General features: G+C 37.8%; 1 protein-coding gene across 15 annotated transcripts in view; it reads right to left on the bottom strand.

Annotated features, from left to right (window-relative positions):
- Positions 1–24,631, bottom strand: part of LOC135221971 (cyclin-dependent kinase 14-like) — a 237,740-nt gene that overhangs the window by 29,468 nt on the left and 183,641 nt on the right. For all 15 annotated transcript variants that reach the window (XM_064260040.1, XM_064260041.1, XM_064260043.1 and 12 more), the window contains 2 exons: positions 11,953–12,146; positions 5,751–5,842 (listed from right to left, as the gene is read on the bottom strand). In XM_064260040.1, coding sequence (XP_064116110.1) covers positions 5,751–5,842; positions 11,953–12,146 — 286 coding nt within the window. The remainder of the gene's footprint in view (positions 1–5,750; positions 5,843–11,952; positions 12,147–24,631) is intronic.

Raw genomic sequence — 24,631 nt, 5'->3', positions numbered from 1 at the left:
TATTTCTATAACCACCTTTCTTGGAATATTTGTATGTATATAGACTCAATGTTGAGACTAACCATATAGTAATTTTTCTCAAGTTTAAAACTTTTCATAACCTCTAAAAGCTGTAAGAATTGTCTAAGGTGTATTCATTCTTGGCCCATTCCTCTACATAAGTATCATAAATTTTGCTAGGTTGAAAGCTGGTGTATTGATAGATGATAGTACTGGTCTTAATAAATATTTTCTTTGTAGATTTTTGGTAAACCATATAGGACACCAGGGTTACAAACAGAGGCATGTAAACATTTATACTCTTCTTCTGTTATATGCTTGCCTCTCTTTTGGATAGTTCAAAGAACGGTTTACCTTACCCTCTAGAAGAAGTGTGTTTTTATATGGATCCTTTTGACTTTTTTCAAAATGTGCTGGGTCATCGAGGATATGCATCATTTTCTCCAAATAATCAAGTCTCTTCATAATGGTAACACCTTTCCCTTTATCTGGCCTAAAAAAATGAGTTCCTTTCTTGTATTCATCACTTACCATAGAAAACAGATCTTTCATGTCGCACATACTGCTTTTTTTGTTTTTTGTTAACACAGCTATCGTTGCTTAATAATTTTGTCTACCTCATTTGCAAATAGCTCTAAATATACTTTCATTTTAATGTGATCAGGTTGCTGTTTGAAGCAATAGTCCAGTCCAAAAGATAGCAAGTATTTCTCTCAGTTCTTGTTAGGGGGTATTCAGAAAAGTTCTGAACAACTTTATTAACATTACAGGATGGTGGTTTATGTTCATTTTAAAGTCTGTTTTAGGGTAAAGACTTGTTAATTTTGTAATCTTTTACAGAACCTCAAGATGGACAGCTGTCCGAAACATTGTTAACAAAATGTAAATAAAGGAGAGCAGAAAATTTTAAGGTCTTGTTTTGACACTGCAGTTCCTCACCCGACTGAGATTTCCTTTTTCTGAGCATTTCACCACCACAACCTAACGTGAAGGTCTCTCGCTCTTGCCAATTTTCCATGAGCTGTATTTTAACAAAGATCTTTCACATTCACAATGAATCAATGATCCCCTTTTCCTGATAAAGACAACCACCTTTGCCGAACAGCTGCAACAACGTGCAGTCAATGCACCTCACTGTTGAACTTTCAAGTTCCAGAGGTCCTTTATTCCTCACTGTTGGACTGTGGTAGTGATGCACTGCATCTTCACTTGAACTTCTGAGGTTCCAATTGCACGACAGTCTCCCTGAATTTTGTGCGACTGGAACCCTAAAAGTTCAAGTGAAAATGCAATGCATCACTACCATAAAACAATTTTCCTTGTATTTTAATCATCTACTTACATATTTATATTTTTATCCACTTAATAATTTGTTAAATTATTTGTTTTAGTAACTGATCTCTTCTTTCTTCATTTCCAATTACCTTCTGTTACTACTTCAAATGAAGACCATATTCTTTGGAAGCTTAAATTTCAGGTCAATGCCCACGGTCATCTTCTGAATTATAATAATAATAATAATAATAATAATAATAATAATAATAATAATAATAATAATAATAATAATAATAATAATAATAATAATAATAATAATAATAATAATAATAATAATAATAATAATAATGACCAAATTATAAGAAGACGAACTGAGAGACGATGCCACAGAAGACGACAGGGATGATGAGGTATCAAACAACAACACAAGAAGAAACACCGACGAAGTAACAGACAGGACGGAATGGGTAGAAAAGATCAGACAATGGATGAAGCCAGATACAGAGAGAACAAAGATCCCCTCCATGAAAGCCTACAACACCAAGAAATTAAGGGAGAAAACAAATGAGGTCAATGAAATCATGAGACTAATACACACCACCAATATCACAGAAACAAATAACTTGACATATGCAGGAGCAACATCAGTAGCAGAACTGATGGAGACACCAACACCAACACCACCAGCACAACCAACCCAACAGAAACCAAAACAGCAACCGTCTTGGAAAAGGCGCCTGGAAAAGCAAATCATGGTGATGAGATCTGACTTAAGTAAACTGAAAGAGATGGCAGAAAAAAGGCTAAGAAGCAAGAAAACAAGGGAGGAACTCAACAAGAAATACAAAGTGCACGAGAGGGGACTAAACAACACAATAGAAGATGTAAAACAGAGGCTTAAGGCCAAAGCACATAAGATCCAACGATACATGAACAGGAATAAGGGATACCAACAGAACAAACTATTTCGGAACCAACCAGAAAAGACTATACAGCCAACTAAGAAGGGAGGACAACTACCAAGAAATTCCTGAAGCCAAACCAAGTAAGAGACTCTGGGAAAACATCTGGAGCAATCCGGTATCACACAACAAACATGCAACATGGCTCCAGGAAGTCAAGGCAGAAGAAACAGGGAGAATAAAACAAAGATTCACTGACATCACAACAGACACAGTCAGACACCAACTGAAGAAAATGCCCAACTAGAAAGGCCCAGGTCCCGATGAAGTCCATGGATACTGGCTCAAAAACTTCAAGGCCCTACACCCAAGAATAGCAGAGCAACTCCAGCATTGTATCACAAATCACCATGCGCCAAATGGATGACCACAGGAAGAACATCCTTAGTCCAGAAAGACAAGAGTAAGGGAAATGTAGCCAGTAACTACAAGCCTATCACCTGCCTACCAATAATGTGGAGGTTAGTAACAGGTATCATCAGTGAAAGGCTATACAACTACCTAAAGGATACAAACACCATCCACCACCAACAGAAAGGCTGCAGAAGGAAGTGTAGGAGCACAAAAGACCAGCTCCTGATAGACAAAATGGTAATGAAGAACAGTAAGAGAAGGAAAACCAACCTAAGCATGGCATGGATAGACTATAAGAAAGCCATCGACATGATACCACACACATGACTAATAGAATGCCTGAAAATATATGGGGCAGAGGAAAACACCATCAGCATCCTCAAAAATACAATGCGCAACTGGAATACAATACCTTCAAGCTCTGGAATAAGACTAGCAGAGGTTAATATCAGGAGAGGGATTTTCCAGGGCGACTCACTGTCCCCACTACTCTTCGTAGTAGCCATGATTCCCATGGCAAAAGTACTGCAGAAGATGGATGCTGGGTACCAACTCAAGAAAAGAGGCAACATAATTAACCATCTGATGTTCATGGACGACATCAAGCTGTACGGTAAGAGCACCAAGGAAATAGATACCCTAATCCAGACTGTAAGGATTATATCTGGGGACATCAGGATGGAATTTGGAATAGAAAAATGTGCGTTAGTCAACATACAGAAGGGCAAAGTAACAAGGACTGAAGGGATAAAGCTACCAGATGGGAGCAACATCAAACACATAGATGAGACGGGATACAAATACCTGGGAATGATGGAAGGAGGGGATATAAAACACCAAGAGATGAAGGACACGATCAGGAAAGAATATATGCAGAGACTCAAGGCGATACTCAAGTCAAAACTCAACGCCAGAAATATGATAAAAGCCATAAACATATGGGCAGTGCCAGTAATCAGATACAGTGCAGGAATAGTGGAATGGACGAAGGCAGAACTCCGCAACATAGACCAGAAAACTAGGAAACATATGACAATACACAAAGCACTACACCCTAGAGCAAATACGGACAGACTACATAACACGAAAGGAAGGAGGGAGAGGACTACTAAGCATAGAGGACTGCGTCAACATTTAGAACAGAGCACTGGGGCAATATCTGAAAACCAGTGAAGACGAGTAGCTCAAGAGTGCATGGGAAGAAGGACTGATAAAAGTAGACGAAGACCCAGAAATATACAGAGACAGGAGAATGACAAACAGAACAGAGGAATGGCACAACAAACCAATGCACAGACAATACATGAGACAGACTAAAGAACTGGCCAGCTATGACACATGGCAATGGTTACATAGGGGAGAGCTCAAGAAGGAAACTGAAGGAATGATAACAATGGCACAAGATCAGGCCCTTAGAACCAGATATATCCAAAGAACGATAGATGGAAATAACATCTCTCCCATATGTAGAAAGTGCAATACGAAAAATGAGACCTTAAACCACATAGCAAGCGAATGCCCGGCACTTCCACAGAACCAGTACAAAAAGAGGCATGATTCAGTGGCAAAACCCCTCCACTGGAGCCTGTGCAAGAAACACCAGCTACCTTGCAGTAATAAGTGGTACGAGCACCAACCTGAAAGAGTGATAGAAAACGATCAGGCAAAGATCCTCTGGGACTATGGTATCAGAACAGATAGGGTGTTACGTGCAAATAGACCAGACGTGACGTTGATTGACAAAATCAAGAAGAAAGTATCACTCATTGATGTCGCAATACCATGGGACACCAGAGTTGAAGAGAAAGAAAGGGAAAAAATGGATAAGTATGAAGACCTGAAAATAGAAATAAGAAGAATATGGGATATGCCAGTGGAAATTGTACCCATAATCATAGGAACAATAGGCGCGATCCCAAGATCCTTGAAAAGGAATCTGGAAAAACTAGAGGCCGAAGTAGCTCCAGGACTCATGCAGAAGTGTGTGATCCTAGAAACGGTGCACATAGTAAGAAGAGTGATGGACTCCTAAGGAGGCAGGATGCAACCTGGAACCCCACACTATAAATACCACCCAGTCGAATTGGAGGACTGTGATAAAAAAAATAACAATAATAATAATAATAATGTTCCTGTTTTTTTTCAGTTTTAGGGGTGAAATTTAATACTGTTACATATGTAACAGTGGCGTGATCGGTATGGTCTTGGCCTGCCACCTCGGTGGGCGCGAGTTTGATTCTCAGGCATTCCACTGAGGGGTTAGAGATGTGTATTTCTGGTGATAGAAGTTCACTCTCGATGTGGTTCGGAAGTCACGTTAAGCCGTTGGTCCCGTCGCTGAATAACCACTGGTTCCATGCAAAGTAAAAATACCATACAAACAAACACACCATTATTATTATTATTATTATTATTATTATTATTATTATTATTATTATTATTATTATTATTATTATTATTATTATTATTATTATTATTATTATTATTATTATTATTATTATTATTATTATTAAAAAAAATAAACTATCCACATGGAGCAACCCCATAGGAGCCACCGAGTTGTAATTCATGCTCCCAAAGAATATGGAGTTCATTTGGAAGAAGTTATAAAGGATAAAATTATATTGTCGTTTGAAAGAACACAGTGCATTATTTTAATTTGGCCATTATACTCTATGCAAGTATTAAACAACCTTGACAATGAACACTTCCAGAGAAGAATATTTCTCAATACTTTGCCACAAAAATATAACAAGGCTTAAACAGAAACTACAAAGGTAGAGAAAAATAGCAATAAGACCTTTGTGGTGACCATTTTCCGAACTTACTACAATCACGCCAGTCGCCACAGTCTTCCGATTCTCAGTCCAAAAACAAAACAATAAAGAAGAAAAAACTGAAGCTTGTGTGCGGGCGTTTCAGATATGCTCACAAAATTGGGTGGCGAAAGCTTCTAACTCATTCCAGCAGCAGAAAACGTTACCCGGTATTTCGCTTCAAATCATATTAAGCTTTAGAAAATAATTAATACAATACTTAACAATAATCGCTTACCTTTTTTTGCCTACTTACTGCAATTTTTTAAAAACATTATTGCATTCTGGTAGCAAAAGGAATATGGTTAGTGCAGGAGTGGGGAAACAACTCATCACAACTCACTTGCTGTATCCCTTATATACAGTAGCATATGATCCTTCCCCTAACTGATCTAATTTCATATAAGCTTCCGTCCTTCCAAACGGCGAGTCCCCCTGTGAAGATGAAGAACAAGAAGAAGAATAGAATGTCAAACTGAATGCCATTCTTCATACAATAATGACTGTTTGCGCAATGATAATACCCTTTCATTTTTACTCTTTCCAAGATTGTTCCCTTACTTGACGTGATGCAGTGCATATATATACGCAAGCAATACATTTTTCCTATGTATAAAGTTAGAAAGAAAAAACTTGACATGTACATATACTTATTAATACAAATTTTATTTTTATTATTAAGTTTTAGCCCAAGTCTCATAAATATGCCAAAATCGATTACAGGCTCTGCTATAGAAACGAGTCCGTTTAACAGAGGATACAGACGGAACTAATTAGCTTTAGACGAAAAAGAGAATATATATGTACATATATATATAAATAATTTATTTCGTCTAGAGCTGATTTGTTCCATCTTTATCCTCTGTTACCGGGAATCGCTTCCACAGCAGAGCCAGTAATCGATGAAGGTATATTTATGAGACTTGGGGTAAAACTTAATAATAAAAGTAAAATTTATATTAATAAGTACTTACATGTACATTTTAAGTTGTTTTTCATTTCTAACCTTATACTACATAGGAAAATGTATTGCTTGCGTATATACGTATATGCATTGCATCACGTCAAGTAAGGGAACAATCTTGGAAAGGGTAAAAATGAAAAGGGGGGGTATTATCATATATATATATATATATAATATATATATATATATATATATATGATATATATATATAGGCATATCTCGTATGTACAAGTTTACTGCCGACGTTTTACATCTCTTGATGTATCTTCAAGGCTGGAAAAATCTATCATTTACTTTATTTAAATACATAGAACAAAGTCACTAATATACCAAAAACGGTTTTTTTTTAATCTTAAAACTAAAGCACTGTTTGATAAACATACCATAAAAACACACGGGAGACTATAAAAGAAACACGTACTGAGGCAAGAGCTAAAAGATGGATAAAATAAATATATAAAGGACTTCAATCTTTTGTAAACCTCTTAAATTGTATCCCTGTTTCGGGTAGGTCTACTATAATTCGTCACGTGTGCTGAATTCCAGGTACATATTTTCCTTTATAATCCCCATCTTTCATTTATATCAGTCTGTACTCCATTGTTTCACTTTCCTTAGTGTGGCTTTTGCCTTTATTTCTATAATAATCTCGTCCCAAATTTTCGTCATTCAATTATACACAAATATATATATATATATATATATATATATATATATATATATATATATATATATACATATATATATATATATATATATATATATATATATATATATGTGTGTGTGTGTTGTGTTGGTGTGGCGTGTGTGTGTGTGTGTGTGTATGTTGTGTGTTGGTTGTGTGTGCGTGCGCGCGCGCGCGCGCTTAAAAAAATCCCAGTAGATGCAAGTGACTTCATGATATAAGCGAATACCACAGGAAAAATAATAAGCAGAAATTCGTAGTCGGGCGCTTTCGTCCTTTACTAAGGCATTGTCGAGGCACAAATGAAATACAGTTGAAAAGAAAGTTACCAGGTAAACAAAAAGATCAAGAATACCAGATGGTCAATTGTCAAAAGTTAAAAATCAAAGAGATAAGCCAGGAAAAGTAAAAGAAAAAATGACAGAAATTTCACGTTTTCAGTCTTTCGAAAATCAACACTTTTGCCTCTCTTTTTTTTTTCATTATTATTCCAGTCACCATCAAAATCTTAAATTCTCTCTTTTTTTTCTGGGATGTTCTTTAGAGTTCTGCGTGTCTGTACCCCGCAGTTTATTGACACTGAGATTAAAGCTATTTATGATATTGCCTTGAAACTTAAATACCTAAGGACTCTTGTAGATGTTGTATGGAAAAGAGCTACAAATTTTTTTTATTGAAATAAAGACAAACTTGAATTTAGTAAACATAACTTTCTCAAAATTACCGTATGATGAAAGATTTTTAAAAATTCTTAGAATTTTAAAGCTTTTCAACATAAATATTATTTTCAGTAATATAGTTGAGTCATTAATAAAAACAATTCTCCTAAAGATGTTTCTGGCTGCTAATAAGAAATTTCTTGTAAAAAGTGTGATAAAATATATTACGGACAAACTGGAAAATCACTTTCACAACGAATCAAATAGCACCAATTTTCAGTGAGAACTGGTCAAATATCGAATGCATCATTCGTACATATGAGAGATTTAGATCATCCGATTCACTAGAGTCAGGCAAGATCCTTAATGCAATGTAGCGACACAGTTAAAAGGAATATCATAGAATCCGTTTCATCAAATCTAATACTGGAAGTGTTCTAAATTTAATTCTTGTTTTGTTTAAATGGATGCCTCCATAATAAAAAAAGTTGTAGATAAATATAAGCAATAAAATTGATATATTGAGTTGCATAAATTTTTTGGACTTTGTATGGCTAAACTTCCGTTTCTCTTATGGTCTTAGTCTGTTTTAGTTTGTGACCGTGAGATCAACGATTATCCTGGATTATCTCTTTGATTTTTACCTTCTTGACAATTCACCATCAGGTATTCGTGATCTTTTTGTTTACCTTGTAACTTTCTTTTCAACTATATCTCATTGGTGTCTCGACAATGTCTCATTAAAGGACGAAAACGCTCAGCTACAAATTTCTTACTTATATATATATATATATATATATATATATATATATATATATATTATATATATATATATAGTATATATATATATATATATATATATATATATATATATATATATATATATATATATATATATATATATATATATATATATATATATATATATATATATATATATATATGTATGTTTGTGAATGTGCATAATATTATATACTGTATTTAATTTATAGTTAATTTACACATGCACACACACACTTTATATAATATATATACACACATTATATATATATATATATATATATATATATATATATATATTATATATATATATATATATATATATATATGCATAGACAGATGATACATGACTGACTGCGGATATTGAAAATAAACTGCATAAACTAGTAAAAGGAGTCTGAAAGTGGTTGCGTTACGCCTTAAGAGGTAAAATAAAAACCAGGAGGACAAACATTTACTCCCATCTTTTTGCATATCGTGAGTATCATACGGGGTAAACAATTAACTGTAATACTGTTATGTGCATCTCAATTGTTACTGCTGGCACATAAAGATTTATCAGGAATATTGGAAACCTCTATAAATTTCTAAATTATTTTAACGTTTACTAGTGTGTCCTGGACATCATCCAAAACCTGGAAGACAAGAGGAGCAATTTGGACTCCCTCCAGGTGGACAAACCCTTCATGGAAGCCTCCAGGGACAGAGGCAACTGAAAGCCCACTGATGAACAAGTTTTTCGGGAAACAACTAAACAAATGAAGTACCAAGAGGGCGTCATCACGAGGAAAACAGATGAGCTCCCTTATTCATCATCAAAACTGACATACGCACAAATTTTGATGAAATTCTGCTGATGTCACGAAATTTAAGATTCAGTAAAACCCGAGAGTAGAGCTCGAGAAGGGGCTTCTTCACGTGCTCAAAAACGTCGACACGGATCCCTTGCCAAGAGCTAAAGGGAAGTTACCCCTAAATTACGTACGTCAACGGCAAGGTCAAAACATATGAGCTCTGTCGAGGTCTATAGAATACCACGTCTACCCACGCCCAGGTAAAATGGGGGTTTAATCCTTTGAGGGGTCAATTCTGTGACGTCAGATGGATCTAGGACTCTGTAGCTAGCTCTATAGAACGCTCATCATATTTTGTTAAATATTTAATATTTAATATGTGGATTTAATGACTAATATTGATAACTTAGGTATTTCCAAATACTTTCACATAAAAAATATGTAATGCTTGAAAAATTATTATAGAAAAACAGACATCCTGAGAAAAAGTTTCACTAGTGTATACAACCAATTTATGGCGATAAATTACAGACCTTGAGCTCGGTCCTGCAGATCCTAATAACCTCCTTATCTTCAGATTTGACCAACATGAGGGACCCTGAACTGGACATCCCAGATTCTTTCTGGAAGATACCGGCAGATTTGCACAAAGTAGGCTCCTTTCAGGTTGAATGGGTGATGGGTTCCCCATTCTTCGTTTCTTTTTGTCCTCTGAAGGGTAATCACTATAAAAGGCGTGTTTGCCCACCAGAAAGTCCCATCCCTACTGCAGATCTACTCTTGTCACCATTGTTAGCATATCTGGATAAAAGGAACCCGTTCATTTTTGCTGGGTCTTCATGAGAATTCTGTCTTTTCTTTCAATATTAATGAAGATAGAAAACGTCCTTCCCTTGATATCCTAGTGATGCAGAGAGAACAATAACATTCATACAGTAAGCGCTGTGAAAGATACCAGAAGAGCATCACATCAATCTAAACCACAAGGGTCCTGACTCTCTGCTCCAACTGTACCTCTGCCCAGGAAACCTGACAGAATCTGCCTATAGTATATTCACATCAACCGTGCATTTGATGTCTAGGCCAGTCCCTTACGACGCTCCTGATTGGCTGTTGATAAGCCAATCACAGGGCTGGAAAACTCTCAGTCTCTCCAGAGTTCACATGGGCAGGATATATGTTCCATCTTTCCTGAAAGGCGTATCCCTCAGGAGAGGTGGAACATAGATTCTATCCATGTGAACTCTCGAGAGAGACAGAGTTTCCAGCCCTGTGATTGGCTTATCAACAGCCAATCAGGAGCGTCGTAAGGGACTGGCCTAGACATCAAATACACGGTTGATGTGAATCTACTATAGTACTAGTGAGCTATGGATATTCGGTAAGGGTATCCAGTACTGTCTAAAAGGTAAAGGATTGTATGAAATGGAACAGAAGGCCAAACAAGGCCTGTTAGCAACGGAACATCTGCCAACAGACCAACCCAGATTATCCTCAGATCTGATATTCACAAATTCAATAGCAGTAGGAAGGAAGTTTGGCCCCAACCACAACCATACGCTGGAGTGAAAATGACACGCTTTTCCAAGCAAATCTGGAACAACTTCAGGACATCCAAATACATCCCACCAGACAGACCAAAGCGAGAAAATATGCTCCCGGGATTCAAAAGGACTGCATCTGCCTCAAAATATCTGGAAGCTCTCTGGATACAGAAAACTCTTTCTATCAATAATCTACATCTCAAATGCAGCTTTCTTCCATCACAGGAAACAGACTTCAAATGCAAAGGAAAACGCCCCAAAAATGATCATCCAACTCTGATGGGTCAGTATCACTCACCTATTAACACTATATTAAATACATACATATATGTATATATAGTATATATATATATATATATATATATATATATATATATAATATATCACATACATACATACATACATATAATTTAAATCCTTTTATACATGTTATTCACAAGGTAAAGTTAATTCAATACTAAAGGTTTATTTGCGGCTATATCTGAAAGTCTAATGTAAATTTGTAAAATTAGTAAAATCGATGACATATATAACTATAGAAAAGTGTTACATATTGGTGATCAGTTATCATGTCAGATGTGGCCTGATTTTGATTCTAAGTTACAGAACCTCCGTTCGACGTGAACACACTCAGCAGGGTCGAAACAATTTACAGTATACTACTTCTTGATGGCTGATCACTGCTACCCATGAACTAACCTACAAAGGCATAATTTTGAATATGGCTGCTGTACATCCACTTATATATACTTCAATTCCCTTTGAACTAAAGTTATTTCCAGGAAAAAGTGAATTCAAATTAACGGGTTATTTACGGCTAGCAATATATATAAATATATCATATGTGTGTTTATAGAATATTATATGTGCATATATATATATATATATATATATATATATATATATATATATATATATATATATATATAATCCACGACACTTGTTTCAGCTTCCTAGTTATCATTCCTTCCAAAAAATAAGCGTCGATAACACGCTGAAGTCCAATACCATAAAAGCTGTTTTTAGGTTAACCTTATAAACGGGCACATTCTACACAAATCAATCCAAATGAACGCACCCATTCGACCAAGTACACGTGCAAAGTAGAGTACTACTCACCCCGAACGCTGAGTATCGTTTAGTTTTTCTAGAGTCTTTACATAAATAAACCTCCGACTTGGGCCTGGGAGGCTTTTTCGGTCTCATGATGACTTTCTGCTCCTCCCGGATATCGTCGTCGAGGAGTTTGGAGTCAGACGACACGGAGAGCTGTCTCGAAAGGGATTCTCGATGGTCTACCAGCCTCTCCCAGCCTGTGGATCAGAGGAAAAGCACACAATGACACAATTTACGCGGCATTAAAAGAGAGAGAGAGAGAGAGAGAGAGAGAGAGAGAGAGAGAGAGAGAAAGTGCTAAGCGGTCAGTGATTGCGAGATTATCCCAAGGCATACCTAAAATTTAAGCTGCTTACCTTACTTGCAAATGTTTATTCTTTATTGATCTTGAAATGGCCCCATTATTTCTCTCTTATCGCTTGACCTGACAAAACAACGCTCATTAGTTTTCCACCAATCTCGGCCCAGAATCAAAATGACAAAATGATCGCTGAAATAACATAAATACGAATATCCGATACATCTCCAATATGCATCAGAGAGGATGAACATACTGGGAGTTAGCGGGTTAGTTATTTCGGATACTCGCAATTCGTACGCGTTTTCATGGCCCATAAGTTACATTCCTAGGAATGAAAGCAACGAACGGAGATGGCAACATCAAAGCAGGTTTAATACTTTTCTGAACACGCAAAATCAAGGGGAAGAAAAGTCTACGATAGGAAAAAAAAAAAACTTTCGGTGTTGGAAATGGAATGATAAACTCTTAATCTGAGGTTACAGGCAGGAATATTCAGGTATACCACTGGAAGTAATGACAATTTCTCTTTCTTTTTTAGCGTTCGTATTTTAAATAAGGACATCACCACTCAAGGGCAAGAACTGAACAAAATGAAAAAGTTGGCGACTTAACTGGTAACGCGACCGAAATGCTGTGTACAATGTTAGTTGTATGTTCCTTAAAATATTTATGCTTCATTAAATAGTTTAACAAATACTTCATATAAAATTCATAACGCTTGCATGCCTTAAAGCACGAAAGGCCCGGAAAAAAAGGAAAACAGAGACGCAAAAGCATGGATTTCCTATAAGTGGTTCTGGCTGGTGGCCAGGGTTAAAGTCCCAGTTGAGCGGTTACTGTGACGTCACTCATGTTGACCCGCAACACCTCACCCCAAAATCTACCTGCGCGTGAGAAGACTATTTCCACACCTTGCACGACGTTAAGCTTCAAAACTGTCGTAAAGCTCAGGACCCACCGGTACAGCTAAAGGAAACGTAACAACAGCAGTGAAGTCTACCGAAGTTAATGATCGACGGAGGATCCACGACACAGAACACTTTATGTTCGCTGACTTTCCGAGTATCATGGCATTATGTAAAAGGCTTCAATGTCTTTACATAGGTGGTTAGAGATTCATTTTTGCTTTCTTATTTATAAGGCTATTCCTTTTTTATTCTACGTAGTCTTTCCTTTTTCCTAATTTTCAAGCTCATCCTTGGAAATCTGTCATCTCCACTTGGCCTTTTTCCATAACACCAAAATCTCCCTTTTCAACGCTTCTATTCAAGTGTATTTTTACTCCTGATCATCTTCCGATCCATCCATAATCTTCTGCAAAGTTCATTGTTAATCGCTAACATCTTTAACTGTGCTGGAAAATACTGAATTAAATATAAATATTATCAGTGTTACAAACTTTGTACATAAAACCTTATGGTTATAATGCGAAGAGGCAGCTTCTCTTTTATTGTTATACATATTTTTTTCTTTTAGTATTTTCCGTTTTTCCTGTTCTTTCCTCCCTCCTTGTTTTTGTTTCAAGGTAGGAACATTCTCTCTCTCTCTCTCTCTTGCCATTGGGATAAGCTCCTCCTTTTATTCCCTTTGTTGGCGGGAACGCGGGTGCATCAGTCACCCACTTACTGTCGGAGATTATTGATGAGCCAAAGCACCTAAATTCATATAAGACCTTGAGTGTACAATTTTGCTCATTGCTTTAAAGAAAGAATCCATCTCACGAATGGTGATGTCACTGATCTGTCACCATCATCAGGTGGTGGTGACAACCACAAACATAGTTATATCCCTACATACACATCACATAATAGTCCTACATATACATCATTTCTGCCTTTATCTTTATGATTAGCTAGACTTGGAAAATGTTGAACTGTTTCACTGTTATCTGGAAGTAGCATGCAAATGATGGCATCCAAATTCTTCTAAAAATTATAGATAGGGATTAACGCCCGTGTCGGTCGCAACCAATGCATACAGAAGAATTTCCTTTAATTAAAAGTATAATTCCCAAAACTGAGATTACATAAATACCCTTAAAATGGCTAGTTTTTCAAGGAAACATCACGCATGATGCGTTAATACCTGTTACTCACTACTGACATCTACAACTATTGTACCTAATAAGTCCTGCACTTCACTGCTGCAAATTTAAACTACCTGTTAAGTCATCATGGAACTTTCCCCTCCTTTTTCAAGTGGTTGCCTTATTCCATGGCGAGGTCTTCTATTTTGCAGAGGGATTTGCAAGAAGGCTTTTGTGTGGACATTTCTCCCTAAAATGAGTCCCCATTGAGAGGCAAGAAATTTGGTATAATTTGATGATCTCATTTGAGGATCGGGAATATTCTGTGATTTTGTCCTTTCCTTAACATGGAATGGGAATTTATTCTTTCCCATAATTTATAAATTTATACGAGGAACAGTTGTCATGGACAGCGTAATCAAAATTCAAACAGATTTTTATTGCCATTATTTTGCGGTCCTTCGTCTCACTTTTTCATGTGGTTTTGGATCTCACACATGCAACCATTCCCGCCCCCCCCCCCCCTTCGTTTTGAGGAAAAACAATTCATAATCTTGAAAGAACCCTCAGTTGCAATTTATCTTACCCGTGCTTACATCTCAGGGTGGCCAATTTTTGGCTACTATGCCATTTGAAACTACAAATGCTCAATGCACACGAACTTGTGTTTTCAAAACTAGAAAGTGCTTTCATGAATGCTTTTCTTTTGCTCGTGTTAGGTCCTTGACACTTGTGATATTATGATTCTATCCCCAGAAAGATTGCTATTGGACGGCACTTTTCCTAGTCTTGGATTCACGTTTATCCAGTCATTTGCTTCGAAATTCCTTGGGGTTAGGAGCTTTGCCAATAATTTCCATGAACTACCTGTTGCTTAGTTATAGTGAAGGTCACAACTACGATATATGAATTCCATTGAAATATATTGGGCTTTACTTCTGAATGGTTAATTATTTCTTCCGACATTGCCATTGTGTAGTGGATATTTCCTTTATTAATTTTGGTAGCTCCATTTACATTTGTTCCATGTCTTTGTGCTCGCAGTTTGAAAGACTTCTTCCCCTCGACATCACCACGTTTTGAAATACACTCAGTTTCCCCTTTGTCTCTTTAGTATGTCCTATTCTTCACAGGAGTGCCAGCTGAAAAAAAAATCCCCCAACATTTACATAATAAATCAACTTAAAAACCATCAAAAATGATTCCCACACCAGCTCTTGAAAGGGCAACCCTTCGCTAGAGAAAGTGCAATATGATGACTAACAGGATCTTGAGCAACTCCTCCAAGATCTTAGGATCAAAATACAGTTGTCTCAAGCGGTGACAATCAGGCAATTCTCCACCAACAAAGCTGCAGTTTAAGTGCTCAGGACAAGTCAAGGTGAGGAACAAGTCGTACTGCTGTTTTCTTCACTGAGGTTCTACTGGCAATGTCTGCAAGTCAATTCACAAATTAAGCTATCAACAAAAGTAACCATCCCCACTTTCAATCAAAAATCTCTGAATGAACCACCTTCTGATCTCTGAGCTATGATCCATAATCAAAATGACATTCTGAGCATGCTTGAATGCATGTCATTGTTTGGTTGTTTGAAGGGTGATGTCCACAGCACAAATAATATATCTTTACATCACAGGAAAAATGACACCACTTCATTCCACCTATTGAAGGAGAGCTACATGGATGTTGATCATTTGTAAACCAGTGTGCCAAGCCAATTACAGAGTGTACCTGATCCTGGTCCCTGGCAAAAATCTAAGACTTGGATGCTTTCTACTTCTTGAGAATTTCCCCTGGCTAACCAGTATAAAATAATTAACCAACACTCCATTCACAATCCATCGTTGGAAAAATATATTATACCGGATAACTGTTGCCAGAAATGATGTTCTTTATAACAAAAAAGACAAGTGCAAGCCCCTCATGATCGAAATAAAAAATGGGCTCAAACAACATTGTGACAATTCTGAAGTGACAAGAAAAGTTCACACGTTTCAGTTATGACTATTCATTCAAGCACAAACCCAAGGGCCAATAACAAATACAGATGACGCACTGTACATAAACCGTTCGTTTTTAACTTATCAAACCCTTCAGGCAGTCACATTGTCAGTGCCACCCTGACTCATGGCACCAGCACAAAGAAATCATGTATTTGAACTAAGTTCTTTGTTCCGGATGCCTTAAAGTAGTACATCTGTTCTCATAATGCTGCAAATTTGATGTCAACTGTGATGCCCGATGCAACACCTTTTTGTGTATGAAGGCATTACTAAATTCCATAACTACCAGAGTTGTCAAGGCATGCCTATACATTACTCACATGTCAAAGTAAGTTTTGAGACCTCCCAGTAATATTGAGAGACCAGTGAAACATAAATGCTCACCAATATTCAAACAGTTGTCAACCAAAGCCCAAACAAACACGATTGGCTTAGATAGTGGCTTAAGTATATTTGTACACCTTCATGTTGTTGCCCATCTAGGTTTATGCCAAATCAAATAAGTCTGGCTATAGCTAATCACCTTCATGAAAAAAGACAAACCTGAAATTAGGAGATTTTGGTGGATACCCTGGTCAGTGATGCCATAGCAAACTCAATACACACTCCTGGATTGCACAATGGCATCAAAGTAATCACTGGTGCCAATGATGACGACTTGCATACTGTCAAGCAACACTTGTGGGCATCATTATTGCTTAGTGCCACCACTGTTGTGATCTTCAGTCCGGGATCATTTAGGCATATGGCAGGCTTCGTATGACTGATAAAATGTGATCTCAGCTGAACATTCAAAACTTCATTTGCAATGATCTATGCCTCTGTCAATCATACCCAGCACTCTCTATCCCTTTTCTATCTTGCTAATGGATCACTTTCGTGTTGCCAAAACCTTGGTTCCATACGAGACAACAGTGACCCTTGCAAAATGGATGGTCGCTTCCCTCTCACCACCAAATTGCGAGTTTTTTTTTAGGTTTCCGTCCTCCTCCTCCTTACCAGGAGGGAGAATCTACTTGTTCAGTCATCCTGTCAATCTGACGTTGATTGGAGTGAACCTTAGAGTTTCAATACCACAAGATCCTCTAAAAGTGCCAATATCTCAACATTATAGGAATTGAATGGAATATAGAATTTAGGCCAAAGGCCAAGCACTGGGACCTATGAGGTCATTCAGCGCTGAAAGGGAAATTGAGAGTAGAAAGGCTTAAAATGTGTAACAGCAGGAAAACCTCACAGTTGCATTATGAAGCAAGTGTTAGGAGAGGGTGGATGGCAAGATAGAAGAGAGAATATGAATGGGGTTACATAATAGGAACGAAAGGGGTTGCAGCTAGGGGCCTACCATGCACTATGTGAGGTGCACTGACGGCACAAAGCCCCTACGGGGATAGGGGTCCATGGTATTGCCCCTCATTGTAGGCTTACCAGATTAATGCATCTATCAACATCCCCAAGGAAGTCTACAGTGCCTATGCTCCTACAGTAAACAGTGATGGAAAGTGCCAATTTTTCACATACAAACTGCATGTACGTAACAATCAGTCAGTCTATGACAGTACCCAGTTACAGACCTTCAACTATTATGACTGGTATGTAAACCGCAACTAACCTGCTCTTGATGCCCAACTTTGGACCATCTGCAAGAGGCAACTTGCACAAAACTGGACACACTACATGTGCATGGTTCTTAGCACACACTGCGTCTTCAAACTTCTTGAGACAGTAAGTTACTCATCGCAAACGGAAGTTTACTGTCATCTCTGGCAATGCCATGCCTTCATCGCAGTTATATTCCATTGCCATCTGTTGACTGGGTAACCACCGTTCATGATTTGTTAGTAAAATGGAATGGTATTCTTCCCTCTCCTGGAGAAGCAGATTTTTTCATGAAGTTCAAAACACCAAGGAAAATTTTGGAAGTTAAGTTCTAGAAGGAAATTTCCCTCCTGGAGTCATTCTAGTTGTGGTTGCAAATGAAAAAACACCTTTTAGCATAAATCACAGAAATGTTCTAGATAGCCCTCTTCAGCCTGCTAGATTAAGTATAAGACCGATCAATTAGTCTTATACCACCTTTGCACACACCATGGAATCGTCTTACCATGAAGAAAATTCCGATCTCCGCCACACCTACAATCACGTTCATAAATTTCCTGAGCCTTTCAAAGGGGACACTCGACAACAGACTATACGGCACCACTGAGGGATCAAGATGTGGACGTATAAGACAAACGTCTGCTATGTATTCCATGCCTTTTTCTCACTGCAAGACATTCGAATCGCTGAAACCTTCCACACGAACCCGATGACGTTGTTACGTCCACTGACTTGAGCACTGCTTGAACCTCAATGACCCACCTCGATCTGGATGCTGCCCGCGTCCTCGACAAAGAATCTGACATCTCTTAAGAGAAAGAGGTAGTACTACAGGTTTCCTACGAAACAAGAAATCGAGTCGGGTTTTTCATTAAGCAAGAATGGGTTTCATTTCATTATCCTTATTTTCCTTCTCTTTAGGTACCCATTCATTACTTTGTGTACTCATCTCGGACTTAAGCGGTGTTATTAGAATTAGAGCATAAGACTTAGACCAAAGACCAAGCACTGGGAGCTAAATATGAAATCGAGCGCAAAAAAGGTCGTACTATAAAACAATTGTTAGAATGGGGTGGAATGTAACAAGGAAAAGAGAGAATATGAACGGAGGTATAAGAGGAACCAAAGGGGTTTGCAGCTAGGGGCCCCAAGTGCAAAGATCATTATCAATGCTTGCTGTGTACCGCTTGAGGTGCACTAACGGCATTAACCCCTTGCGGGGGCGATGCAATTAGTTCTTTGTATGATGTAGTTTGAAGTTGCAGTTCTCGTTTGGTTTGTATTTCAGCCGCACGAATCTTAATAAATTTCCTTTCATCCCATTTCTCTCCTGTATCGAATCCAGGAAAAAATGTCACAGGAAAAAAAAAAAAAAAAAAAAAAAATCACATTTTTCCTAGATAGTGAACCCCAAGGGTAAATTTTAACCCGGTATGTACTCATGTGTCCACCTTTGCGACGTGTTTAGTACAAGGCCACTGGGGACGACCGTAAAAGCATAAACAAAAGACTGTAAACATTACATAAATAATGACCTCAAGAAATATTGTCAAATTTTCCCTGTTACTTTACTACCGGCCACCATAAATCAATGACTTTTTTCCTGTGGCTTTTATTTTTCGTAGCCAAAACTGTGACTTTTTTTCCTGAAACTATTTCCAGCCACCCTCCTTCTATCCCTTCGTGCAATCATCATACACAATTGCCGTTTGTTCTCTTAACGGTTTTCAATTTATGATGCTCCTCTGTCGTGACACGTTATTCGCTCTTGGCAATTTGTCATATTAATTCCAGAACTCATTCTCCTACACTGCAATACAATTTCATTCTTTTCCCTCCGTCTTTTTCCTGCTGTCGTTATAGTTTGCCATTTCTCGTTGCAATTCGCTCCCTTTACACAAACTGAATCGACAGTTCATTAAAATAAGGAAATTTTCCCTTTTCTTGTTCATCGTTATTACGAATTCGAAGTTTTATCATTTCAATTGATATGGGGGTCGCATTTGCTGATGTATTAAATTCAAAAGTTATAACAAGTCCATTATAACTGTTTCATTTGATAAAATGTGGTTCATATTTGTTTTTTTCCACCTGGAGGAACTTCAAGTACAGCCATGTTTAAGTTAACGTTTTATCAGTGTTTCATTCAACTTGTATCCGTCTTTTTTTTTTCTTCTCGTTGGAATTAACACATCTGTCTCCCATTCACTAAGGTTTCAATCCGAGTCAGTTTGGAGTGTTATGTTCTGTTAGCCATTGTCTAGAGACGAAGTAGAATCTCGTTTTCCCGCGGCTGAAGAGGTTGGTTTACTTGCCTGTTTGTTTGTTTGTTTGTTTGTATGGTGTTTTTACGTTGCATGGTACCAGTGGTTATTCAGCAACGGGACCAACGGCTTTACGTAACTTCCGAACCACGTCGAGAGTGAACTTCTATCACCAGAAATACACATCTCTGAGCCATCAGTGGAATGCTCGAGAATCGAACTTGCGGCCACCGAGGTAGCAGGCCAAGACCATACTGATCAACCCACAGGTGCTTGCCGGTTGATTCGTTACTACATAGTTATTTGATCGTTCATTTATGCCACGGGGCATTTGCCTAACTAGGATTAGTTGGTATTTGGCCGTCTTTTGCACGTCACTCCTTTGTTGGTTATCTAGGAATAGTATTTAGTAGAAACTCTCTTTTTGGTTAGTTTTTCTTTTTACATCGACATGGAAGATCAGCCTCGTCTTTTTTTCCCATCCAGGTGCGCAGGCCCACTGAGATATTCTTGTAACTTATTAAATTCAAAATTAACAACAAGTCCATCATACCAAGTTTACGGTTCAATAATTTGCAGTGTACACTCGTTTTCCTCCCCTCTGTAGGTACTTCCAGTTGAGTAACGCTCACGTTAGCGTTTTATTAATTCTGTTGTTATTTTAGTCACATCCGTCCCTTATGTTGTTTAACATTTGTTGTTTTACATTTTGCATCGTTTGTAATAATGTTTTCTGCTGGGTAAGGTTTTAATACGAGTCAAGAGAGAAAGGGATTCGTCTGTTCGTCACTGTACCTTGAGATCGGTCAGTAGGAGCCATTAATTCATCTTGTTTCGCTCCTAGCATGAGTCTATTGTTGTTTATTCATTCGAACGGGGTGACCGGAGACGTCTCATTAAGCTAGAAATAAGTGGTATCTGGTGGCTCTCGCTCCATCGTTCTTTCGTTGGTTCTTCAAGATTAATACATAGCAGCACAGGCTGACACTTGAACAAAGCTATTGACTGATTGACTGTTGTGTGAAGTTTTACTTTAGACTGACTAGTAGCGGTTTAACCATATTGTAGATTGTCCGGTACGTCATCACCTGTTGACACTGGTTGCGCGGAGGATGTGGAAAATGATAAGAAAACACCCTCGTCTCTCTCTCTTAGGCCTATTGGTATTCCCTTTGCTGGTCTGAACAAGGCCAATTCTTTGATTGTGGTACATTCGAAATTCAAAACAAGTGTTGATTCCAGATGAGAAGGAAATTGAGATGACTTCGCTTTCCGTGGAGGGACTCGAACTCGGCAGTGTCACGGTCGAGACCTCTGGTCGAGACTATCATTCAGCGACATAAGTGGGATGTGTACAAATTCAGTATGCTGTTACAGTAATACGAATTCGCTCGCACACACAATATATATATATATATATATATATATATATATATATATATATAGACTATTAAATTCCATTCAATATATACGAGTTTATTTACAGATCATAATCACTGTTCTGTTTTCTATCAATTTCAAGCACAATAACGCACATAATGCACAAATTTACGACGTAGTTTTTCTATATATAAGTCAGTTATACCCGATCTTGAACGCTATTTAATTCTTCGGCATGTTCGAGTCTGTTTGAGGTTGTTCGACAGTTCACTGTCGTACCTTGGGTTTTAAAGGAGCTCTTCATTTGAATGTTGTTTTGTCAAAACATTAATCTATCGTTGTTAGTTCATTCAAATTGAATCGGTCTTCATGGAAACTTGTAGCCTTTTGTTCGTCGCTCCTTCATTGATTATTCAGCGTTAGCAGCTCGTAGAGCCGTGGCCAGGGTGGCCCTCGGGTCTTCAAATTCGGTTATTCATTGGCTCATGAAATTTATCTTTAGACTGATCGTGATTTGTTGTAGTCTATTTGTTTTGGTGTTTTGCTGTTCATGGTATCAGTCGCCATGTGGGAGCATTGTTGTCTCTCTCACTCTTTCTCTGTTAGCCATGTGGGTAGGCACCTTGGGGCCGTTCCTTAAGTTGATAGGATTATGAGTACATCAGGGTCAAACTGATTAAGAGGTTAGTATTCAAGCTTCCTTGCAGATCTTGACCTCTTCACACTCAGACGGTGACTCAGAGCACACACCTTTACGGCCTCACGCAGTCAGTTGTTTTAAATAAGGATGCGAGCATGTAGTACGTGTTTTGTTTATGTTATATCATCTGGGGTTTTACACACTGGTTTGAGGTGTGGGGATGTATAAGGCTTGGATTTCTAACCTCAATTAAAGTTCTTGAGACGGGATGGGACACAGGACATCACCTTATGTTAATCTAGTCTACGTGTTATTATTTTTTTCTTTTTTATAAACAAAAGCGACTGTTGCTTTAAAATGATTTGGTGATTATATGTCACTGAACATGCCTATTAGAACCTGCCTCTTTTTCCAGGATTAACTAAAGACAGAAAAAGCTATATAATTCCGATGCCTTTGTGATTAGTTTGCTAGGACATCCCAGGAAACTTATACAAAAGATGTGCACATCGATTAGAGTAGCTGTGGGATGTGCTCTCGTCTCTAGTTGGAGTTTATTTAAGAGTGCATTTTTCTACACCTCAATTTCCATGACCCAGCCTTTGAATTTCTTTCTACCAGTGGTGGAAGTGTTCAGTTCTCCATTTTTCCTGGCACCATCAAAAACTGCTTTCTTTCATAAAAATGATGACTTGTGAAATAGTTCTGGCCCTTTTAATTATTAGGAGTTTGAAGGTCCAGTGATTGTGGAACTAATTCCTCGTTCAAGCTCTCTTGTCCAAAGGCAAGTCCTATTTAGTGGAACATTGATAAGATAAAGCACTTATGCTGCATTCACACTACTTTTTATTTTTATTTCCCTTTATTTAGTATACCAGGCTAGGTGGGTTTCAAGGGAAAACAACCGATTTTGACACAACTCCCCCCCCCCACGGCGTTGAGTCAACCCCGATGGTTCAATGGAGTTCGCTCTTCAGCACGAAACTTAAGTTCAAATTCTTAATGTTAATATTTCCAGTGTTTTATGACATCATTTTTCTTTACAACGCATTTTGTTCTGCAACTTTGCTGTTTGTCTTTACGCATAGAGATGGTGCATTGTAACGCAAAGTGGTCTCTCACTCTCTCTCTTTCATTATCAAAATGATCTGATAACACTCTACATTACATTGCCGTAAGATTAGGTTATTGTTTACATGATATTCACCTATTTACACATCCATGTTGGATGAATTTGGCTTAGTGCAGATGACTGAAACATGGCGACGAAATCCAGCACTGTTGTCTTAGCATTTGATCCAAAATACACGTTTATTTCAAAAGGAAAGTCCTTTTCATTTCATTTCCACTGTATTTGACATTCACCTCGCTTCTTAAATACCCTGAAAACGAGCCTTACAGTTTCATTGGTGTGACTTCCAGGGGCGTCCTTCCGTCATACTGTTGTCTATGCTGAAGTCACTAGAGGTGCAACCAATTGCGATTTTCGGTAACATACAATTAAATATATATATATATATATATATATATATATATATATATATATATATAATAGATAAATGTAAAGCATGGGGCCCACCGACAACCACTGCCGCACAAAATACCGATTTTTTCAAGAACTTTAACTGGCCAATTCGTTAAATATAAATAGTTTCACAGTTTCGTAGGAAATTTGCTCCATGTTCGAACTCTTTTGAAGACAGACGGCAAACAGCTCGTTTGAATGTCGGCAACTGATCGACTGGTTCAAACGTGGAAATGGCTATTAAAATTAAATGAAATCGAGTCCATAGCCTCGCCATCGGAGTCAAAACCTTTACAACCATTTAAATAAGTTCAGGAGGTCGTTAACTTTAGTACTGATCTGATAAAATTTCCTTACTTTTGCTCCATTGCTGGACTTGGTTAGTTAGACTTTGGCTGATAAACGGTGTATCTCTGATGAGGGAGGATACAGCATCTGCGCTACAGCTGGTTAATACCAAGGGAAAATATTAAGAGATCTGATGACAATATTTTTAGCTTTGTTCCCCAAATAATACAATGTGTTTCCATGCTTGTGTTCAGTGGGCAGTTCCGCTCTCTAGTCGTTATAAGGAATTTGACAGATGCCCCACATTACTTGAGGAGTAAAAGGTAGCAGTTAGGTTTCTAATCACGAAGTGTCCTGAAAATTTGGTAACGGACAAGGCCCCAGATTCATTATGGTATTTGCTCGAAAATAACATTTTTTATTAACCTATATATTTCCTGTGGATACTCAAGCTGTGCTGTTTGATAAAAGGCTCATCTGATCGAAGAGAATCTGAGAAGTGAGATGCCATGATGGTCTACTTGTGCCAAAACCGCAGTTGACAGACCTGATTAAAGGGTCTTCGCCATCGAAAGTGTCAGCGGACTAAAAGAAAGTCAGTGTCCATAACGAAAGCCCAAGTTCTGTCGTTGCATTTGTAGCAAGTGGGGCCGCT

The sequence above is a fragment of the Macrobrachium nipponense genome, chromosome 3, assembly GCF_015104395.2.
Source record: "Macrobrachium nipponense isolate FS-2020 chromosome 3, ASM1510439v2, whole genome shotgun sequence".
Taxonomy (NCBI): domain Eukaryota; kingdom Metazoa; phylum Arthropoda; class Malacostraca; order Decapoda; family Palaemonidae; genus Macrobrachium; species Macrobrachium nipponense.
Note: the sequence above shows the minus strand (reverse complement) of the source record. Positions and strands in the feature narration are given on the sequence as shown.